Genomic DNA, 18,235 nt, shown 5'->3' on the forward strand with positions numbered 1-18,235 from the left:
ACAGATTGTGACATTAATGAAAGCCTAGCTGGCTAATTAGAATATGTCCATGATAGGGTAGAGAAAGAGCAGACAATATTAAAAGCAGACAATAAATGTGATAGTCAATCTTAGTTTTCTACCACTTCAGTTCTATCGCTTCATTGACAACCTTGTTCAATCAAACTTTTCTCAAGAAGGCTTAAGCTCTGACATGTGTATCATGGCCTGTATTTATCAAGCGTCTCAGAATTACTCAAGAGTCCTGCTAAAAGCACTTTTAGGAGTAAAAACAATCCTACCTCAGAGTAGGCAATGGGAGTTATTTGTAAAACTTACTATTCCTATTCTCACTTGAGAGTAAGATCATTTCCTACAAGTAGATTTCAGTTGATTTGTATGTGAAGTGCTGCAAATGAACGGTAGCGATGACATTTTTCACTGTTCTTCGGAAGAACTTCTTCCCATATGTCGAGAAAATGCCCAATCATTGAAAGCAATAATGTTGTCATAGCACTGCAATTTGTAAACATGAACAAATATCTCATAATTGTGAATAAATGCCAGCGAATTAGCACGGATGTTTTCCATTCTGAGTCAACTTGAAATCAACAAGCACAACTACATTACATTACGTTGAACATTGTTTTTGTAAATCACATGAACAAAATGTTTGTTTTTATTTTTTCATTACAGTTAATATCAGCCTGAAGATATTGTGCAGAATTGTGCAAGCTGTTATTATGATGATGGCTTTTATGGGGCTGTTGCTGAATTTATTCTTGGTGAATGTGAAATCTCCTTTTCCAACTGCCCAAAGCCTCTCTCCATAACATTAAGTATGATCTTATGAACTTTACAGATGTCCCAATTGATAGGTGAAATATTGTTTAAGTCATGCACTGTTTTCATACACTGTAATATATTGCTATAAATACTGAAATGCAGCATAAATAGTTGTGTAGCTAGCTGTACTTGAGCTGTGCACTTGCAAGCGGTTGTGGGAATGGAATCATCAGCCATGGTTTTTGGATCAATCCTTTGTCACTGAGTAGGTGACTTCCTATTGGGACGAAATAGTTTTAAATTAAAACCTTTCCCCCATTGCCAAGAAACAAGGTTTAAATTATTATTAAAATGGTAAGTGATGATGTTTTTCTCACAGAAAGAGTGACAATGTCTCTGATGAAATCAGAGACAAAATAAATACTCCCCTATTCTGAAAAATCTTTCAACAGCTACATGTTGTGAAATGTAAGTAAAATGTATTTGCTCTTATATAAAATGTGTGTACACTGCCTTGATGTAGCCACCTATTGGCAACTTGTTACAACTTAGGACAGCTTGCAAGGACTCCTAAATACTTGCCAAGGTAGGAGCCACTTTATGTAAGTCTTGATAAACCATGAAAAATCACTTTTACTCTTGCTTTAAGAGTAAAACTAAGGCCAAACTGGTGTCACTCTCAGAAATTTCAAGCACAGCAATTTCAAGGACCTAGTTCCTACTCTGACATGCTGGATGAATAAGTGCCAAGACCTGTGAGGTTTACATTTTGCAGACAGTTTTGGAATTTTAATGAAATTCTGTTGTGTACTGAATCAGCATTCCTGGGACACACTGGGATGACAAGTACTAGATGAGTGAGTTTCTCAATTTCCTGGAAGAAACCAATATGTTCTTTCGGTACAATGTCAAAGTTCACACTGCTGAAGCAGGTAATAGTCTCAAATTATTCATAACCTTCATTCCCAGACTGTACTGAATGGAAATAGTGGCAGATTTTAAAAAAGAAAGTGGTTTCCTAACTAATAACATTAATATGAATAATAAAGAGATGAAGAAAGAAGGCCTACCTGCTGTTGTTTTCACTACATCTGTGGTGTTTCGCAACCCCATGAAATCAAACTGGTATAGTCTCCAGGATTTTTGGTCCGAAGCTTCCACTGAGTTCTTCCTCCATTTGTAAATCATCTCATCTCTGGGGTACCCATCTGTAATCACAAAGAGTGTGACTGCATGACCCTGCGGTAGCACTGTCAAATGAAAGATGGCCCAATCCCCATATCTCAGAGCTCAGAAAACATTTGTCTTTCACTGGTAGCCCAGATAATAAAAAGCCAGTTTGGAGTGAAGAAAAAGGCAAAAGGAAAACAGAATAGATGAAAGGTTTGATTCAATGACGCACTGAATTAATCTTGATGTTACACCTGACCTTCACCTGTGGTTTTCCTCAGTCAAGTGTCTCACTGTTCAAGAAACTAATCTGAGACCTGTACACCATTCATGAGGAAGATTACATGAATTGGACAACTGGTTGTACTTCATTGTTTTGATATGTAGATTTTAAAATATGTTTGACTTTAATATTCAATACTGTTAGATATTCAGTAGAATACCGAAGCATGTGAAATGACTGTATTGCTGATTATTATTGTCAGCTACAAGAAGGGAAGAGATCGGGGTGGTAATTCCAAGGACGGGGTGAAAAAAGGGAGGCTGACGAAAAACTACCCCCTGAGCCATGCAACACAGTGGGGAACTGAACCCTGCTGCAAGAAGGCGACAGCATTACACCCATGAAGTATTACACGGTGAGATATTTTTATCTTTAAAGTTGCTTCATAGTAAAAAAACAATGAATCAATTTGACAAAAAACAGTAACATAATGTAACTGCAATAGCACTGTAAAATAAACAAATGAAGACATTAATCATTTAGGATCCCTACATTTCAAAACCTCAGATATGCAGATTATATACAACAATCATTGCATGTCCAATCTTTCAATTTTGTGTTCTATGTCTGCACACAAAACATGGCTTAATGTGGATGGAAATGTGGAAAGCAGCTTTAGTTTCCACTCCACACTATGTTAAGGGCAAGAAGTGATACAGATTAATGTTAGAATCCAAAGAGAACCATGGGTTTAGATTTGCTATCATGACCTCAGATGTGACACTACTCCTCCTAAAATTGCGTTTCTGGACCCTACACTGCCTTGCTGTTTATTCTGTTCATTAGAGAAGCAGCATGACTCAATTTCATTACAATGGTGTGCCTTCACTCTATTTGCAGAAAATGATTAATGGCATTCCTAAATGCTGTTAGAGGCAACAGATATTCATTTAACACAACAAACATATTAAGTGCATGTCTGTGTGTGTGTGTGTGTGTGTGTGTGTGTGTATATATATATACACACACACACACACACACACACACATATATATATATATATATATATATATATATATATATATATATATGTGTGTGTATGTGTGTGTGTATGTGGTTGATGCAGGCTTTCCTAATTGCTAATTGTTTTTAAACTTTCCTCATTCAGTCAATACCATTAACATCCTTATCTAATTGTGCTCTTACAGTTTTTAAGATCATTCCATTAGCATGTTTCCTGTTATTGTGGCAAGTACTGGTAAAAAAAAAATAGACGGATAGAAGCAGGATTCAAAAATTATGAATTATGTAGACCGACTATATGAAAAACGTTTAGTTCATGTCAAGCTAGAGCCTATTTATCTTAAGCATGCCTCATTCACCATATGTTTCTACCTATATCTATGGGTTCGTGAGTCATACAAGTACAAATATCTGGGTTCTGCCTCCAGAAGGTGGACACAGATCATGTGTGGCTGCATCCAGCCCTGTGAATGTTTTTAACAGTCCACATAATTTGTCAATGTATAATAGTGCAACCCACCAAATGCATCTGACTGTGCTTGCTTCCTCTTCAGCTCCTAAGATTCCTCATGATAGAGTTGCTTTCCCATTAAGGGATCAAAGTTGCATTTTGTTGGAGCACTTTATTTCTTTCAACTACAGTCTGCAGCTTGCACTCACACCCCCAAGGACCCCTTGCCATTTGCTAATTTGCTCGATGTAAGACTGTGAAAAGTCCATTGTCAGCAAACAGTGATTTTCCCCAGATGCTCTCATCTGGGATGTATAATGGCTGGAGAGTTTTCCAGCCAAGAAGAGTATATGATCAAAAGTCCTCTTTTCAATACCTTTACATTCACACATGGCATAAGCCCATGCTGTATGATGCATCAAATATCATATTGATTTTGCTCACAGTGAATCAGTGCACACTAATTAGTTCTGAATGCAAATGTTTGCTGAGCTGACTCAATTTAAAAACACAACATGTAATGTATTCATTTGGCAGGCCTGTTAAATAACCATACTCTACACACTTATTAGGACCAAGAGGACTGGTGTTGCTACAACACCAGTATTTTTTTGAGCCAGGACAACTCCTTGATCCCCTTAGCAGGATTAATCTGGAAATACGTCAGTACAAATTCAGTGGACAACATAACTCTGTATTTTGTCCTTAACTGCGGGATAAACTACTCTTAGACATAAGCAGAACCTCTCTGTATTCTGAAAATACAGTTATGAGTAATGGTACACCTTTTGATGAAAATATCTACCTCAGGTTAATCTTGTGGTAAACAAAGTATGAGAGAATACAAGTATTCTTTCCATCTCCCTCTTTATGTAGGCTTAGCCTACAAATTTATGCTAGGGGTGTCTGGCAACATAGGGTTGAAATACAGGGCAGTGAGTGGTCATAATGTTTTGGCTCATCAGTATGTACTGTATGTATGTGTGTGTGTGTGTGTGTAATATAATATATACACGTATATACGTGAGTGTTTTTTTTTTTTTTTTTGATTAGACAACAGCCTAAGCAAAACAGGCCTGACTTAAGCTCTCACCATGGGAACGAAACTACTGTCCAATGATTTCTGGCTGTAAGGAAACAGGGCAAATGGACCACAGTATATTCAAACCTGAGGCACTGAATTTGTAAGCGGCAAGGAGAGCAACACAATTTAAGGCTTTAATAGTCTGCACAGGCTGCAAAGTCCCATCCCAGCAAATCACCTTGTAATTTTAATAATTCATGGAGCAGAGGGTTTTATTGATTTAGAAAAAAAATGGGCTGTGTCCTATATTTTCCCTATCCATTCACTGGTCTTTTTGTACCATATAAGCTTTTTTGTGCCATATGTGTTTTATTATTAAAATGCTTTTTAAAAATAAACTATGCAAGAAAAAATGTCTAATTACTTAGATGAAATTATAAATGTTGATTGTGGGTACTGTTTTGTTTAAGAGGCACCTCAGGCTCAGAGAAATGATTACTGTTTTATAAGTTTAATTTAACATGTGTATCTAAGTAGATTTAATGTAATCTCACATTTTCTAAAAAAGTCTCCATTGTAAGTATTAGAATAATGTTTAGAATAATTAGAATAAGGAACCTGGTGGAATGTGTTTATTTGGAAACAGCAAGTAACAAAGCATGCTTGCCAATGCTTGGTAGGTCCAACCATCCATCGCTTTTTAAGGTTTTTTCCCCCATCTAAAGCCACCCCAGGGAGGTCTTTAGTGTGTTAGTTGAGTCAGTGACTATTGGCTGTTTGCACAGGTGAACAGGCGAAAGGGGCTAAAATAGCAGAGGGAGGCTGTTCAGAAGTCTGATGGCAGGTGAACAGCTGCTGTTCAATCAGGTCCTTCAGTGCTCTAATGAATCAATTCTCCCAAGGCGGATTACAAATCACAGTGTGGCAGACCTGCAGCTACAGCTTCTGATTTGCCTGGCTCTGCTTGTTTTGTTTGCATTTGCTCACATACCCAAAGAAGGCATGGTAATGTTGAAGGCGCATTAACAAAAGCCAAAAATTGCAGTGCGTTTCCCTCTTTTTACAACATTTACTGATAATCAAAATTAAAACGTGTATCTACATGTCTTTGATGAGGAGTAGATGCATAAAAAAGTCATACAATTAGTGCACTGCTCGGCTTTTAAAAAGATGTGTAGAAAGTAATATTTGGCAGATCTTAATTGCAACAAACTGGAAAGAGCCAGTGTTGTCTACTTTCCAATTTGACATTGTTCAAAGACAGGCCTTTGTGCCCTCTATGCCCCCTCTAAATGCTAATGTGCCTCCAGTGTACAAACCTACATTCAAGTTCATTCTCTGTCTTTCATTGGTAAGTGGTAATGGTGTGTGTGTGTGTGTGTGTTGTAGGGAGGGAGTGTGTTTTAAGTGAAATCAAAGCACTGATGCAATAATCCTGACTGGCAGCATCTGGGGAAAAAAAAAAAACTATGAAAAATTACCCTGTAAATCAGAGCTTCATCCACATAAAATGAGCAAACAAAACCGAAGCAAGCAAACTGTTTAGTCACAGATGAGCACACATGACACAGCTAAATCACCACCTCTGCACTCAGTAATGAGCGAAGGGCATGCTCTTAAAAGAAAACATATGGGGAATGGCTGAGTTATGCTGGCTGGTGAAACAGCTGAAAAAGCACTGACTTGCACATATTTCAAGTATATTCATTTCTTTTTAATTTATTTTTCTTCTGTTGTTGTTTGCTGGCTTTTTATGTTGATGGATTTTATGGAGATCACAGATTGTCCTGCAATGTATAACAGCAGCTCTCTTCTGTGCACAATGCATTATTGTGACTTTCTTCCTTATTACAATGACTCCTTGATCCTGGAGTCTGAACTCTCCACAGAGATTACACCTCTTGCTACTCAAACAACTCCCCTTCTCACTGCACTGATCCTTCTGGATGTCTCAGCGGTGTTTGACATAGTAGCCCACCAGATCCTCCTGTCCACCCTGGCACTGTATTGAACTGTTTTGAGTCTTAGACCGTTTCACTGAGAGAGTCTATCCCAAACTCTCATTCTCTAAACAGGAGTTCCCCGGGGCTCAGTGCTTAGACTCCTGGACAACAAATCACATGAATATGTTACATTTACCCATGGTTTTACATTAGTCTTGTTCTGACGACATTCAACATTTTCACACCTGTCACTTCAGCTATCAGCAGCTGTCTAGACTGCAGATCCACTCATCTTCTGATGAGTGGTTTCTGCAGTTTCTACATTTACTGTTTTAAAACCATCTCTTTTTTTTAAACCAACTACTCAAGATCAATAAAGCTGTTCTGAGGAATTTCTGGAAAGAAATACTAATCTGTTTTATTTGCCCTAAAATGAGAACAGAGGCAACATTATTTTCATTATTACCAATGCTATTATTATTGTTTTTTGGTTTAGGTTTACTTCATCACCTGAGGAATCAATGTTTATCTACAATATTACTTCATCGCCTGAATAAACAGATAAATACATTGTAAACATTGAACATACAGTGAAGCCTTGGGGTACTGACAGTACATAAATACATGTATTGATTGTATCAAGTCAACCAGTGTTGCATTTAGTTAAATAGGTTATAATGAGATGAGCAATCACGCCAAAATAGACACTATGACTATGAATATGCCGAATAATAATTTCCAAAACTTCCACAGTGCTGTGGCTTCATATATTTTCTGTAATTCTGTAGAGAGAAATGTAAATAAACCGTCTGTTTCTTTTTGAACATAATGAAAAACGGAATCAAACTTCATTCCTAGGGATGAACAGAAATAAACTTGAGAGTTCCTATGACTCACAAAAGAATCAGAAGAAAGTAGAAATCAAATTTCATTGAAGAAAGTGCATTTTCCCTCTCTGTGTGAAAATGAATTATGATCAGAAATGGTGCATCCATGCTAAATTGCATTGAACAAAGGTGGGTGAAATGACAATGACAGGATGGAAAAAAAGCACATTGGAGTTTTATGTCGGCAACATGGTCTTGTTCAAAACAAAGACTTTTTGCATGTTAGGCATGGTACAGCATATTTACATGGACGTTAAGCATTTTTTTCCCAAATTTCTTAGACACCTTTTTTCTATTACAAACATAACTGGACTTCAAGATGCATTTTGATGAATGGAAGGCAAACAAATCAGTTCTGTCTTCTTTTCACACTTCTGTCAAGCCCAGTTTACTCATGGCATAACATTCCTACGAGAGAAATACCAGCCGCCATGTGAATTCATTCCTTTTAGGGACTTGCAAGGCCTATTTTTGCCAAAAACAGAACATCATAGCAGCATAAATTTACGCTCATGACCGTAGCACGTTGGTAAGAGAAGTGTAAACAATATCAACAGGACAGAAAGAGCTCATGAAATAAAAATAAATGCTATTTGCTGCCAAAATTCAATCAGTAGGCATTATACTGATGAGAACACTCTTCCTTCCCCCTCAAATTGGCCTAGGAAAATCATACTCATTTGCAGTTTTCTACTTGTATGGAAAAGAACTAAACTGTAAATCCATTATCAAAAGTAAAATACTTGACCAAATACTAACAGTTCATTATTGGATTTAATAAAAAGGTGGGGGATTTTTCTCAAAATTTACCTTTAATAGAATACTGATAGGAACAGAACTGTGAAAGAATTGTGTCAAGAATACATTTTGCTGTCTGTTTCTGTCTCTGGGTGGAACAACCTTGCATTACATGCTTGGAACTAGAGGCAGACAAGAATGACATGAAAGATTGTGGCAGTATGCAACAAAATATGTTGTCAGCAAAAACAATGTGAGATAATCGTCTGAGACATTTAGACATATGTCATGGCAATTTTTTAACAAAAGGTAGTGAAGGTTTTTTTTTCAGAACATGTAAAGAGTTTTTGTATTACTAACAGATCTATCAAAAAAAAAAATCATTGGTGAGAACGATGACAGTCATTTCCCCAATTGCTAGCTGAAGTTGTGTGTGCAAATATTTATAGCTGTCTTCTCTGACTTGTAATCATGGCCAGCACCGAACTAATTCAGAAATTGAGAGTTAATAAACCAGTCAGCATCTACTTGGGTACCTCACTGATGCCACTTACTTAAAATACGATAGCCTCTAAAACATATGGCTTTGGGAATGGATGTTTGTTTTCATTATGTACACACATAAAAACTAACTGTGGTCTGTTTCCACAGCACTAGGCAATGCTGAAATGTTTTATTTAGACTTGATTTGCATAAGTGTCTGGAGGTATCAGCCTTTGTAATACGCTATAACTTTATTGTACGGTTTGGCTACAAATGCTTAATAAATGCTTAGTAAATGTAAACAACCACATTATACATCATTACGAAAAACGAAGTTAGGAAAATATCATAGATGGAATAAATATGCACTGCAGAGATGCACACACCAGAAAACATATCAAAAAGTATGTCTTGTTTTGTGGTACCTCCTTGATTATGCATGTGACAATAAATTTGTTTGTTGGAATAAGAAATCAGGAATGTATTTTCATTATGATTTTTATTTCCATTATTAATGCTTTATAAATCATTTATAACCAGCCTGTATTATAAATTGTTACTGAAAAATGAATGCAAATGTAAATATAATGGTGACAAACACCCTTGGTAGGAAATTCGAATTGCATCAATTTATCATCAATTTCCACCACTTAAAAAAAAACACATAAGCAGATGTTGCATTTCCTAATCCATGCTTTCCTCTTCAGTATATCCTCCATAATGCACTGACACTGTAAAGCCTATCAATTCTACTCTTCATCAGAATGCCTCCTTGAGGCACTGCATGGAAGATTTAGCAAATTAAACACTTTGAACAGGATTACACAGGTTTGCAGCTTCTGTACTTGTGCCTCCCTGATCCTGGATCAGTTTCCTGACACATCAAGTCCCATCTAAAACAGATCAGTTGCTGTCTGCTGGGCATTTGCTCTGATGTCCCTGAATCTCACAGAGTTCATTCAATCATTGATAGGGCTCTTTTCCATCAAATGGAACAGATTTGATTCAAGTTTCACATTGTGAGGAAGAGGGTGGGGAAGGTGAGACAAAGCAGCTTGTGGCACAAAAATAAAATGACCTTAGCTGGAGAAAAATAATGATGAATCACAAATAATAACAATAATACAAAATCCAAAAGAGACCTATAATGAATAACACATAGTCTCTTATCCCTATAGATTGTGATGTGAATATCAAAATAATGTCTCTGACAATAAATTGCTTGAGTCATTTGCAATCCCCTGCAACCTGCTAGCACCAGGATAAAATAAGTAAGAGTGAAAAAGCATTCATTTCAACACTTCCATTATTAAGGAAATATTCCTGCTTGGTATAAGTTTTTTTTTACAAGTAAAACAGACCAACCTGGACATAGTAATGGGATTCATCCATAGTTAATACTACAAAGGTATAATTATGTCTATGTTTACTTAGATTAGTACAACGCCATTGGTTATGATAACAAATAAACTGTGCTTTTCAGTAACAGCTGTAAGTACTGTTCAGTAACAACAGAAAGAATGCATGACCATCTTGAAGAAAATTATATTCCATTTAACAGAGGTTAACAGAGGGTATGCTTTTGATCACAAAAGTAGTAATCCCTGAAAAAAATTCCAGAAAACTCCGGCATTACAGCAATACCTCTACAAGAAAAAGCAAACCTTTCATTCCATTGTGTTAAACTGATAGAAAACTTTGCATTATTTAATTGCTCCAAGGTTCAGAGGTAAATGAAAATGTAGACGTTTATAGTTGGACCAAGACATTATAAAACAAGTTTGTATGGACTTCTTGGTCTGCACTTTGTAAATACTTGGACATTCCCAGACAATTTCCAATGAATTTCAAGCTCTCATTAAATAGTTAAATGGTAGTTGTGAGGTGAACTAGTAATAATTTGCTTTCCAATTTCTTACACAGATGAGGCTCTGTGCTTTTTCATTGTCTATCTACATCAATGCTTACAAAAGTAGCATTCTTGTTCTTTAATGATTTTCAGTCATTTCCTTTTACCTGTGCTGCACCATAAAAACTGGAAGGTTGGCTGTGGATGTTTGTAATAGGATTTTCTTGAAAGCTTACTCAGAAAGGTCTACAAATGCCAACTGACAACGCTAATCCGTGATGACATGATCCATGTCTGTTGCTACAATGGACATTGGGAGTCTCCAATGTGAAAAGCCAATGTGAAAGCCATTGTTAAAGTAAATGTAAAAATACTGTTTTAGTATTGGCACAGTGAGTTGTTCAAATGGATGAATTTGATTTTGAAGCTGAGGTCAAGATCAGGGTCAAGGTTCTACTTCAGCTACCTGTACAGTGAAAAACCACTTATAAATGATTTTAGAATTTAACATACTGTGTAGTAAAGAATCCTTTCAGAGTTCCTAGTAGAAGTATATTCTTCAATTCTTCAAGGAATCTATGCTTCTCTACTATTGAAATGACTTGCCATAATCGGCGATGTCTCCCCAAAACATCTCTGCTTTAATAATTAAATAGCATTGCTTTGTAACTGGTAAATGGGTGCAAGGTTTGACATGAACATGAGGGATCAAATTTTATTCCAAATACAGTACCAGTCTCATATCCAAAAAACTACATTATACAGTACTACCCTGGTACCAAACGGCTGTGGTGACTTGCTTCTGAGAAAACCTTTGTATGAGTAAATTAAATATTACAGGGTTCAGAACCTCTTTCTTACAAGGCCTTTTCTTACACTTAAAGCAATGGAGTGTGAAAACTAGGTCTTGACAGATTAAGTGGATGTCTTTAAGAGTATCTGTTCCTCTTCACTTCGACATTATAATATGTGATATTAAAACTTTCATTTCTTACAGATAAATTAATAGAAAAAAGCAGCTTAAAAATTTTTAAAAGTTTATATGTGAATAGTGAGCAAACTATTGTTTTTGGGCAGGATATTTCTTTTTTTTTCTTCTAAAAACCTTTTTTTGTATGAACTAACCAGAAAATTAAAAGTAACCTAGGTCACATAGTGTGGTGTATATGTAAATGTTTAATATGACCATGAACCTAAACAGAAATGCAGTACAATTTTTTTCAATGACTAAACAGAGTAAGTGATTAATATTAACTCATTTACTGGCCAGTTTTCAATATTGTGGTCAATGACTCTGTAGGGTAAGCATTACAAATAAAGATCCAAAATGTTTAATGTTTATTGCTAACATCAACCTAAATCAAACCATGACAACACCTTATTTATGAATTACCTACCATACCATGCTGACTATAATTAGCCCTTAAAACATCACACTTACCCTATTAAACATTTTCATAGCTTATTGATATTACTTTACACAGACATGCCACACCTTTTAAATCTTATCATACTAGTCTTCTTTGCTCAAGGACACAGCTGTTTTCAACCCAGAATTCAACCACACAACACTCTGAAGTCCAATTGCCTAACTGCTAGTTCTCACTCCTGCCTCAGAAGCAAACTATGGATCAATGAGACTTAAAACGCATTCTATTATCAGACACGACTGCCTGGCACCTAGTCTCTATTTCCAATCTAGAGAATGCCTTAAATTTCATGATACATTTTTTTTTCCCGTGGGCAAACGTAACCCTCCACTTTCTGAAGAATGAAGAGATATTTCAGTAGTCTCTTCATGAGATGTCAACCCAGATGACATTGCCGGTCAAAGTTTTTGTCCCAGTCCTCAGCAATTGTGAACTTACAGAGAACACTCTTTCAAGAAGAACATGGTACAACAGGAAGGGTAAAAAAGCACACGACAATGCCCAAAGCCACAAAGAATGAATAATGTAGCCGCTGTGCTATTTCTGTCCTTCACAGAGAGAAGCTGGGATGATAAACAAGGAAACATTAGTCCAGCAATAATAGCCAACTGGGCCTTCCGCTACAACAATCACTGTTTCGCTCCACCTTTACAACTGTGACATGCTAAAATGTCACAGACTGTGGCACTGTCATCATTTGGTCATTGGAAACAGAGAGCATCTTCATGGTCAACCAGAGATAGAAAGTCACTCAAACATCTTCAAAGCAAGTATGACAGTAATCAAATGAGCCACAGAAATCACTGATGCAAAAAAAGAAAAAAAAGTGAAACAAATAAAACAACTTTTTTGTGCATAGAAAAATGCCTTAAATGTCTGCCTTTCTCCAGAGCAGATACACTCCTGAGTAAAAGAATATTTCCTCTCACTTCACGCTATTGATAGATTCATTGTTAGATTTTACATTTATTCTTCAAGGAGCATGTGTTTGTATGGGGATTATGTGCTCTTGCAAATGCAACTGAAAATGAATTCTGTAAAAGGATAATCACAGCTTTCTTTTTTAGAATGTGACACACACTTGTGTTATGTGTATTAGTTGATATCAATCATGTCACAGGATGTTGTTTCCACTGTCAGAGATGGGGTTGATTTCTACAGACATGTTGTAACTCATTGTTAAATATGATAGGAGATTACATTTCATTCAGGAATTGATTATACTGTTTTGGTCTATTTGTGTCCACTTGATACCCAAAGATTTTCTTGTATTTATTACTTAATTGCAGCCATTGATTGCATAGTATCTTACATGACCTGTTGTTGTAGTTGTCAGTCAGTTGCTGGTTGAAAGTCCTCACTGCTTGTCATCTCACTACTTTTTCAATTTAATGGATTTTTACTCTCCATTTCCTCAGATCCTTTTATACGAGAGCCACAGCATTGCAAGCAGCCATACCATCCTGCAATTTTCTTTTGCCTCATGATGCAAGGTAAGCAGGGCTGGGATTGGTTGTTTCTTGGGTGGAAAACCAAGTTGATGCAGGCAGCTGTGTTGATGGGCCAATAGGGGGCAGCGTTCCCTCTGTACTTAACAGGACACCAGTACCCAAGTGCAGTGATCCCATGATGCTAATCACAAAGAGTGTGCTGTATGCTGATCACTTATGTTACTTTGGCACATTTTAGTTGAAATGCTCAAGCATGGTGTCACTTCCCTGGTACTGCATCTGACATAATCACTCGACACACCTCTCAGTCATTGTTGTAAGAAATCTACTGAGAGGCATGGGTGAGAGGAATTAAGGTTTGTCATCATCAGGAAAGGCCACAAAGGCCAGATGGGGCATCACTCTACAGGACTTCCAACAGAACAACAATCATATTTCTGTTGTGCATATAGCAAATGTTGATCTATCGAGGTTTAACAGCGAAATATACAGAGATACAGTATAACTGTTACCCTTTCAATCCAGTTTCTTAACAATCTTGACTTATTAATTTTCTTTAATTAGCAGATATACCATTATTCACACACTGGGTTGCTCTTAGTCATCTCTTCAAGCAAGTTCATCAATAATCATTCTGAAAGCATAAAGATGAAGGCTGCAGTACATGAATGGCTCTTTGTTCTATGAATATTTCATCATTCAAAATATCTCTTTGAGCACTGAACAGTGAACATTAACTTTAACGGAAGTAAATATCTGTATCACAGAAAGAGAGATCAAACAAAGAAGGCAAAAACAAAGCAATGGAAAATTTCACATTCCACCAAAGTAACGTCCCAAGCGTAGAATGCAGAATACAGAGCAAAAAAGGAATCCTGGAAACTATACAACATTCTGCTCTCAGTGCCAGTGGGAACCTGCACCTCACTGGATGCATGGCAGAATATATAAACTGTTAAGCCATAGTCACTGTAATGTGACAGAACCATGCTAACCAGCCCTTTATTGCACCTGGGCACATAGCCACCTGAGTCAACAAATTGAACCAATTAATCTACCTCCTGAATATTGAGTTTATAAGTGGTTTAAAGAGAGCCACTTGCATTGGTAAAATAAATCACTGCCAAATCAGAACAATCCAATTGTTGTTGCCTTGTGTATTTGATAGCATTATTTTATTATAGCAATTAAACCCTGGCATTAAACAGATCCCCCACACCACCCCACCCAAACCATCCAGGCAGTACTCACAGCTGGAGAAGATAAGGGGACAGGAGTGTTCATCCATTGGAAAGTTATGTAGCTGCAGCTGACACTCAGCATTGATGGTAAGTCTATGAATAAAAGAGAGATGGATTCTTTGATTCTGGTTTGCAGAAAAACGCAAAATAACAAATAACGACTTAAAATAACATTTACTTAAGAGTAGAGTTTTAAGTGTATATACACATATACCCGATACACACACACACACACACTACATTATATTGTTGGCATTTAGCAGACACTCTTATCCAGAGTGACTTACATCAGTTACAGTTGTTTTTTTTTTACAATCCATTTATACAGCTGGATATTTACTGAGGCAATTGTGGGTTAAGTACCTTGCTCAAGGGTACAGTAGCAGTGCCCCAGTGGGGAATCACGCCTGCAAACTTTCAGTTACGAATCCTCCTTCTTGACCGCTATGCTACACTACCGCCCTAAAAATATATTCCCATACCTGGAGTCAAACCCAGGCCACCTGTGTGAAAACCAGGAATCTTAACTGCTAGACCATATGGGTTTTCTCTATATATCTGGATGCCAATTGGAATAACGTAAATGGACTTACACATAAATAGTTTCCATCAGACCATAAAAGACAGAAACAATCCTTAATCCTTAATGGGAGTCACTGATTGGATGGGAAGTTCAATCATCACCTTGAATCTCCGGTGTCAATGAGATCGAAAGGCTTTTCTAAAATCCTCATACCTCATGATCTCTAGGACCATGCATAGATACCACCGGCGTCCACAAACCAATTGATCCTTGAGTTAGATTGAGAGGAGAACAAAGATGTGTTTCTGGTCTGGTAATAATGGGGTCAGAGTCCCTGATATTCTGTTAACTCAGCGATAGTGCACACTTAAATTAGGTGATTGCACACCATCACTGCAGTTCCCTGGCTCTGTTATTTCCTGTAAGAAGTCCTGGGTGAACAGGCAGACAAGATCAACGGATGACCTGTACACTAACAGACACACAGCATTTCTGAGGAGGGACAGCACACCTTACAGCAGCCTCTTTGCTCCATCTCCCATGCTGCGTAATTTTTCTGCCAGAAAGAATTCAAAAGAGATCCCACTGGCTCAGGATTCTACCCCACTTGTAAGTCACCTTGAAGGTAGGTGGAGGTAGGGGGAGGCTGTGAGGCAAATAATGTTAAATTTTGCTTGAGACAAAATACATGATTTGAAACTCCTCGGGTGTTAAGAGCAGGGAAAAACTGCTCAGGTGAGGTCAGTGGGGATTGTAGTTTGAAACACACAGGTTAATGATGTGGAATAGCTGCACGTATCTGAGTCAACCTTCACGTCAACCTATTTTGTAAGAATGTAGGTAAAGAGTATAAGAATAGTACAAGGAAAGTATAGCTGTATTTTACAGGTGTCCCTCGGGCAATGTAATGTGCTTTCTAATTTATACCTGCTTTTAGGGTGAGACCATTTTCATATGCTATAGGCTATTTGCTATAGGATTCACCTCAATGTCTGTGTAACCACCCTGGATCCTTTCAGAACTACTGAGTGATGTTGTATGGTTTGTTGTATGACAAGGAACATCTGCCATCTTCTTGAAGGTGATGTGCAAGGGTAAAGAGTAACCTGCTAATATAACTGCCATTTCAATTTGTGAGCATGTTGTGGTCATGTGACTCCTCATTATGTTGAAAGGAGAAGAGGTCAACAGGTGTTCAGTGGGATGGTACCAAAATGTCTCCCCATGAACAAATGACAGTCTGACATTTGTCTCAGTCTCTTCCACCTGAATTTCAATCTCATATTTATCACATTCTGGATCACCCAGAGGGGACAGTGATGAGTCCATCTCATCAATTTTGAATCTTTTAAACTGCCATTTTTGTAAAAGTGCAAATAAAACAAATACACAAAAATTTAAAAGGAATTCAAGAATAAAATAGTTACTCTGCAGCATAAAGTTATGAAAAAAGCCTTGTTACTCAACCTCAAGCCTCAATATTTCATTGCAGTAAGTCCATGAACTGCCTGGTTCAACCAGTCATTACCTCTATTGGCTAAAACCAGCTTCCCTCGCAGGTCTGTGAGTACTACTGGTTTGAGGAGAGCTGTAAAATCTCAGGGATTGCAGCTATTCAGTTTCAAAATTGAGTGGCCCTGGCATTAAGAATATCATTTTCATGCAGAATCGCAAGTCAAATTGTCTCCAGTTCCAGGCATGGAGATGGGCTGACGTGGTGCTGCATACCTTCCTAGAGAATCGCACACCCTGGAGGCTGCCCCAAATGCCAGCCATGTTTGCTTCAGATTTACCCGACTGCAATAGGAGATATTAATATGGAGAGTGACATTCTCTTGTTCCTTTTCTTTAATCATCTAATACCACTGAACCACTTTCTCTGGCATTCATGAATATTGATTTCCATTAGGACTATACAATTCCAGAGATTCCAGCCAGTCTTTTCTCATGATTTCTGACATGCAGAGCTGTCCTCTTTGAGAGTCATAACTGTGCAATTGTCACCCTTATTGTCATGGAATGCATCATGACACTTTGTAGAATGGGGTTGAATGTTCCACAGGAAACTGTGAAATCACTCTAAACAGCATCTTCCTAATTTATCAATTGTGCACATAAGATAATTACATTTTTACACTACTCGTTGAGGGTACATTGACAGGTATAAACTGTTTACACTGAAACAGCTGAGTCATTTAAATTAACAAAATAACAATTAAAATGGTTCATTCTGAGATAACAATGACATGACATTTACAACTCAAACAGCACAACCAGTAAGTATATTCAATTATTTATTATTGAAATGGATGCACACAGTCTAATAGATACTATTCTGCTGGTCAACACAGTTGAATTAAATGTTTAATATATTTTTTACCTACCTGAAAAAAACTCACTCCAAAATACCGATATGGCCTAACCGTACAAGATGTGCAGTTACTGTCAAGTGGAAACGGTATTGTGCTTCTGTCTTGCAGTGCCATTATTCAAACACAACAGAAGCATTGATAAGCACGCTCTCAACTGTGTGTAAATTTGTAAATTTCCACTGATCCTCCTGCTTTGTTAAATCATACGCTTGCATGAAAAAGGAAAATAATGTGTATGCATGGTTGATCAATAAGACCCCAGGTCCGCATTACCTGCTTGGTAGGAGGTGGAGCTGGACTTTACATAAGTGGCTGTACACAGTCTTTGGCATGCATATTCACTCAGACAGATAAATGAAGACTGCTAAGCTCTTCCAAAAATGTATTCCTTTCACTTACAGAATTGGATTTGTATTATTGTAGTTGTAGAGACCTCAGTCTCTACATTCCCGCGTTAGGTTTTTAAATAGGGGCTGCAGTCAGTGCAGGTTTAAACATCCCTTTGAGGCATGTGTAACTTTAAATTGGAAAATTTCATTAAGGTGTGCTGTTGTGTTTAGACTTGGGGCAACCTTCAGTAATATTAGATGTAATGTTTTTAAGGTCTGTTTTTAAAATATTATGTATTATTTATAAAGATGGTTAGAAGTATAACTCAGAGA

General features: G+C 37.2%; 1 protein-coding gene across 1 annotated transcript in view; it reads right to left on the reverse strand.

The window, feature by feature from the left end:
• LOC118785651 (gamma-aminobutyric acid receptor subunit gamma-3-like) overlaps positions 1-18,235 on the reverse strand; it is a 95,412-nt gene that overhangs the window by 9,623 nt on the left and 67,554 nt on the right. Inside the window, exons 5-6 of the mRNA XM_036540473.1 lie at positions 14,689-14,771; positions 1,836-1,973 (exon numbers count right to left, since the gene is read on the reverse strand). Coding sequence (XP_036396366.1) covers positions 1,836-1,973; positions 14,689-14,771 — 221 coding nt within the window. The remainder of the gene's footprint in view (positions 1-1,835; positions 1,974-14,688; positions 14,772-18,235) is intronic.

This window comes from Megalops cyprinoides, chromosome 11 (genome assembly GCF_013368585.1).
Source record: "Megalops cyprinoides isolate fMegCyp1 chromosome 11, fMegCyp1.pri, whole genome shotgun sequence".
Taxonomy (NCBI): domain Eukaryota; kingdom Metazoa; phylum Chordata; class Actinopteri; order Elopiformes; family Megalopidae; genus Megalops; species Megalops cyprinoides.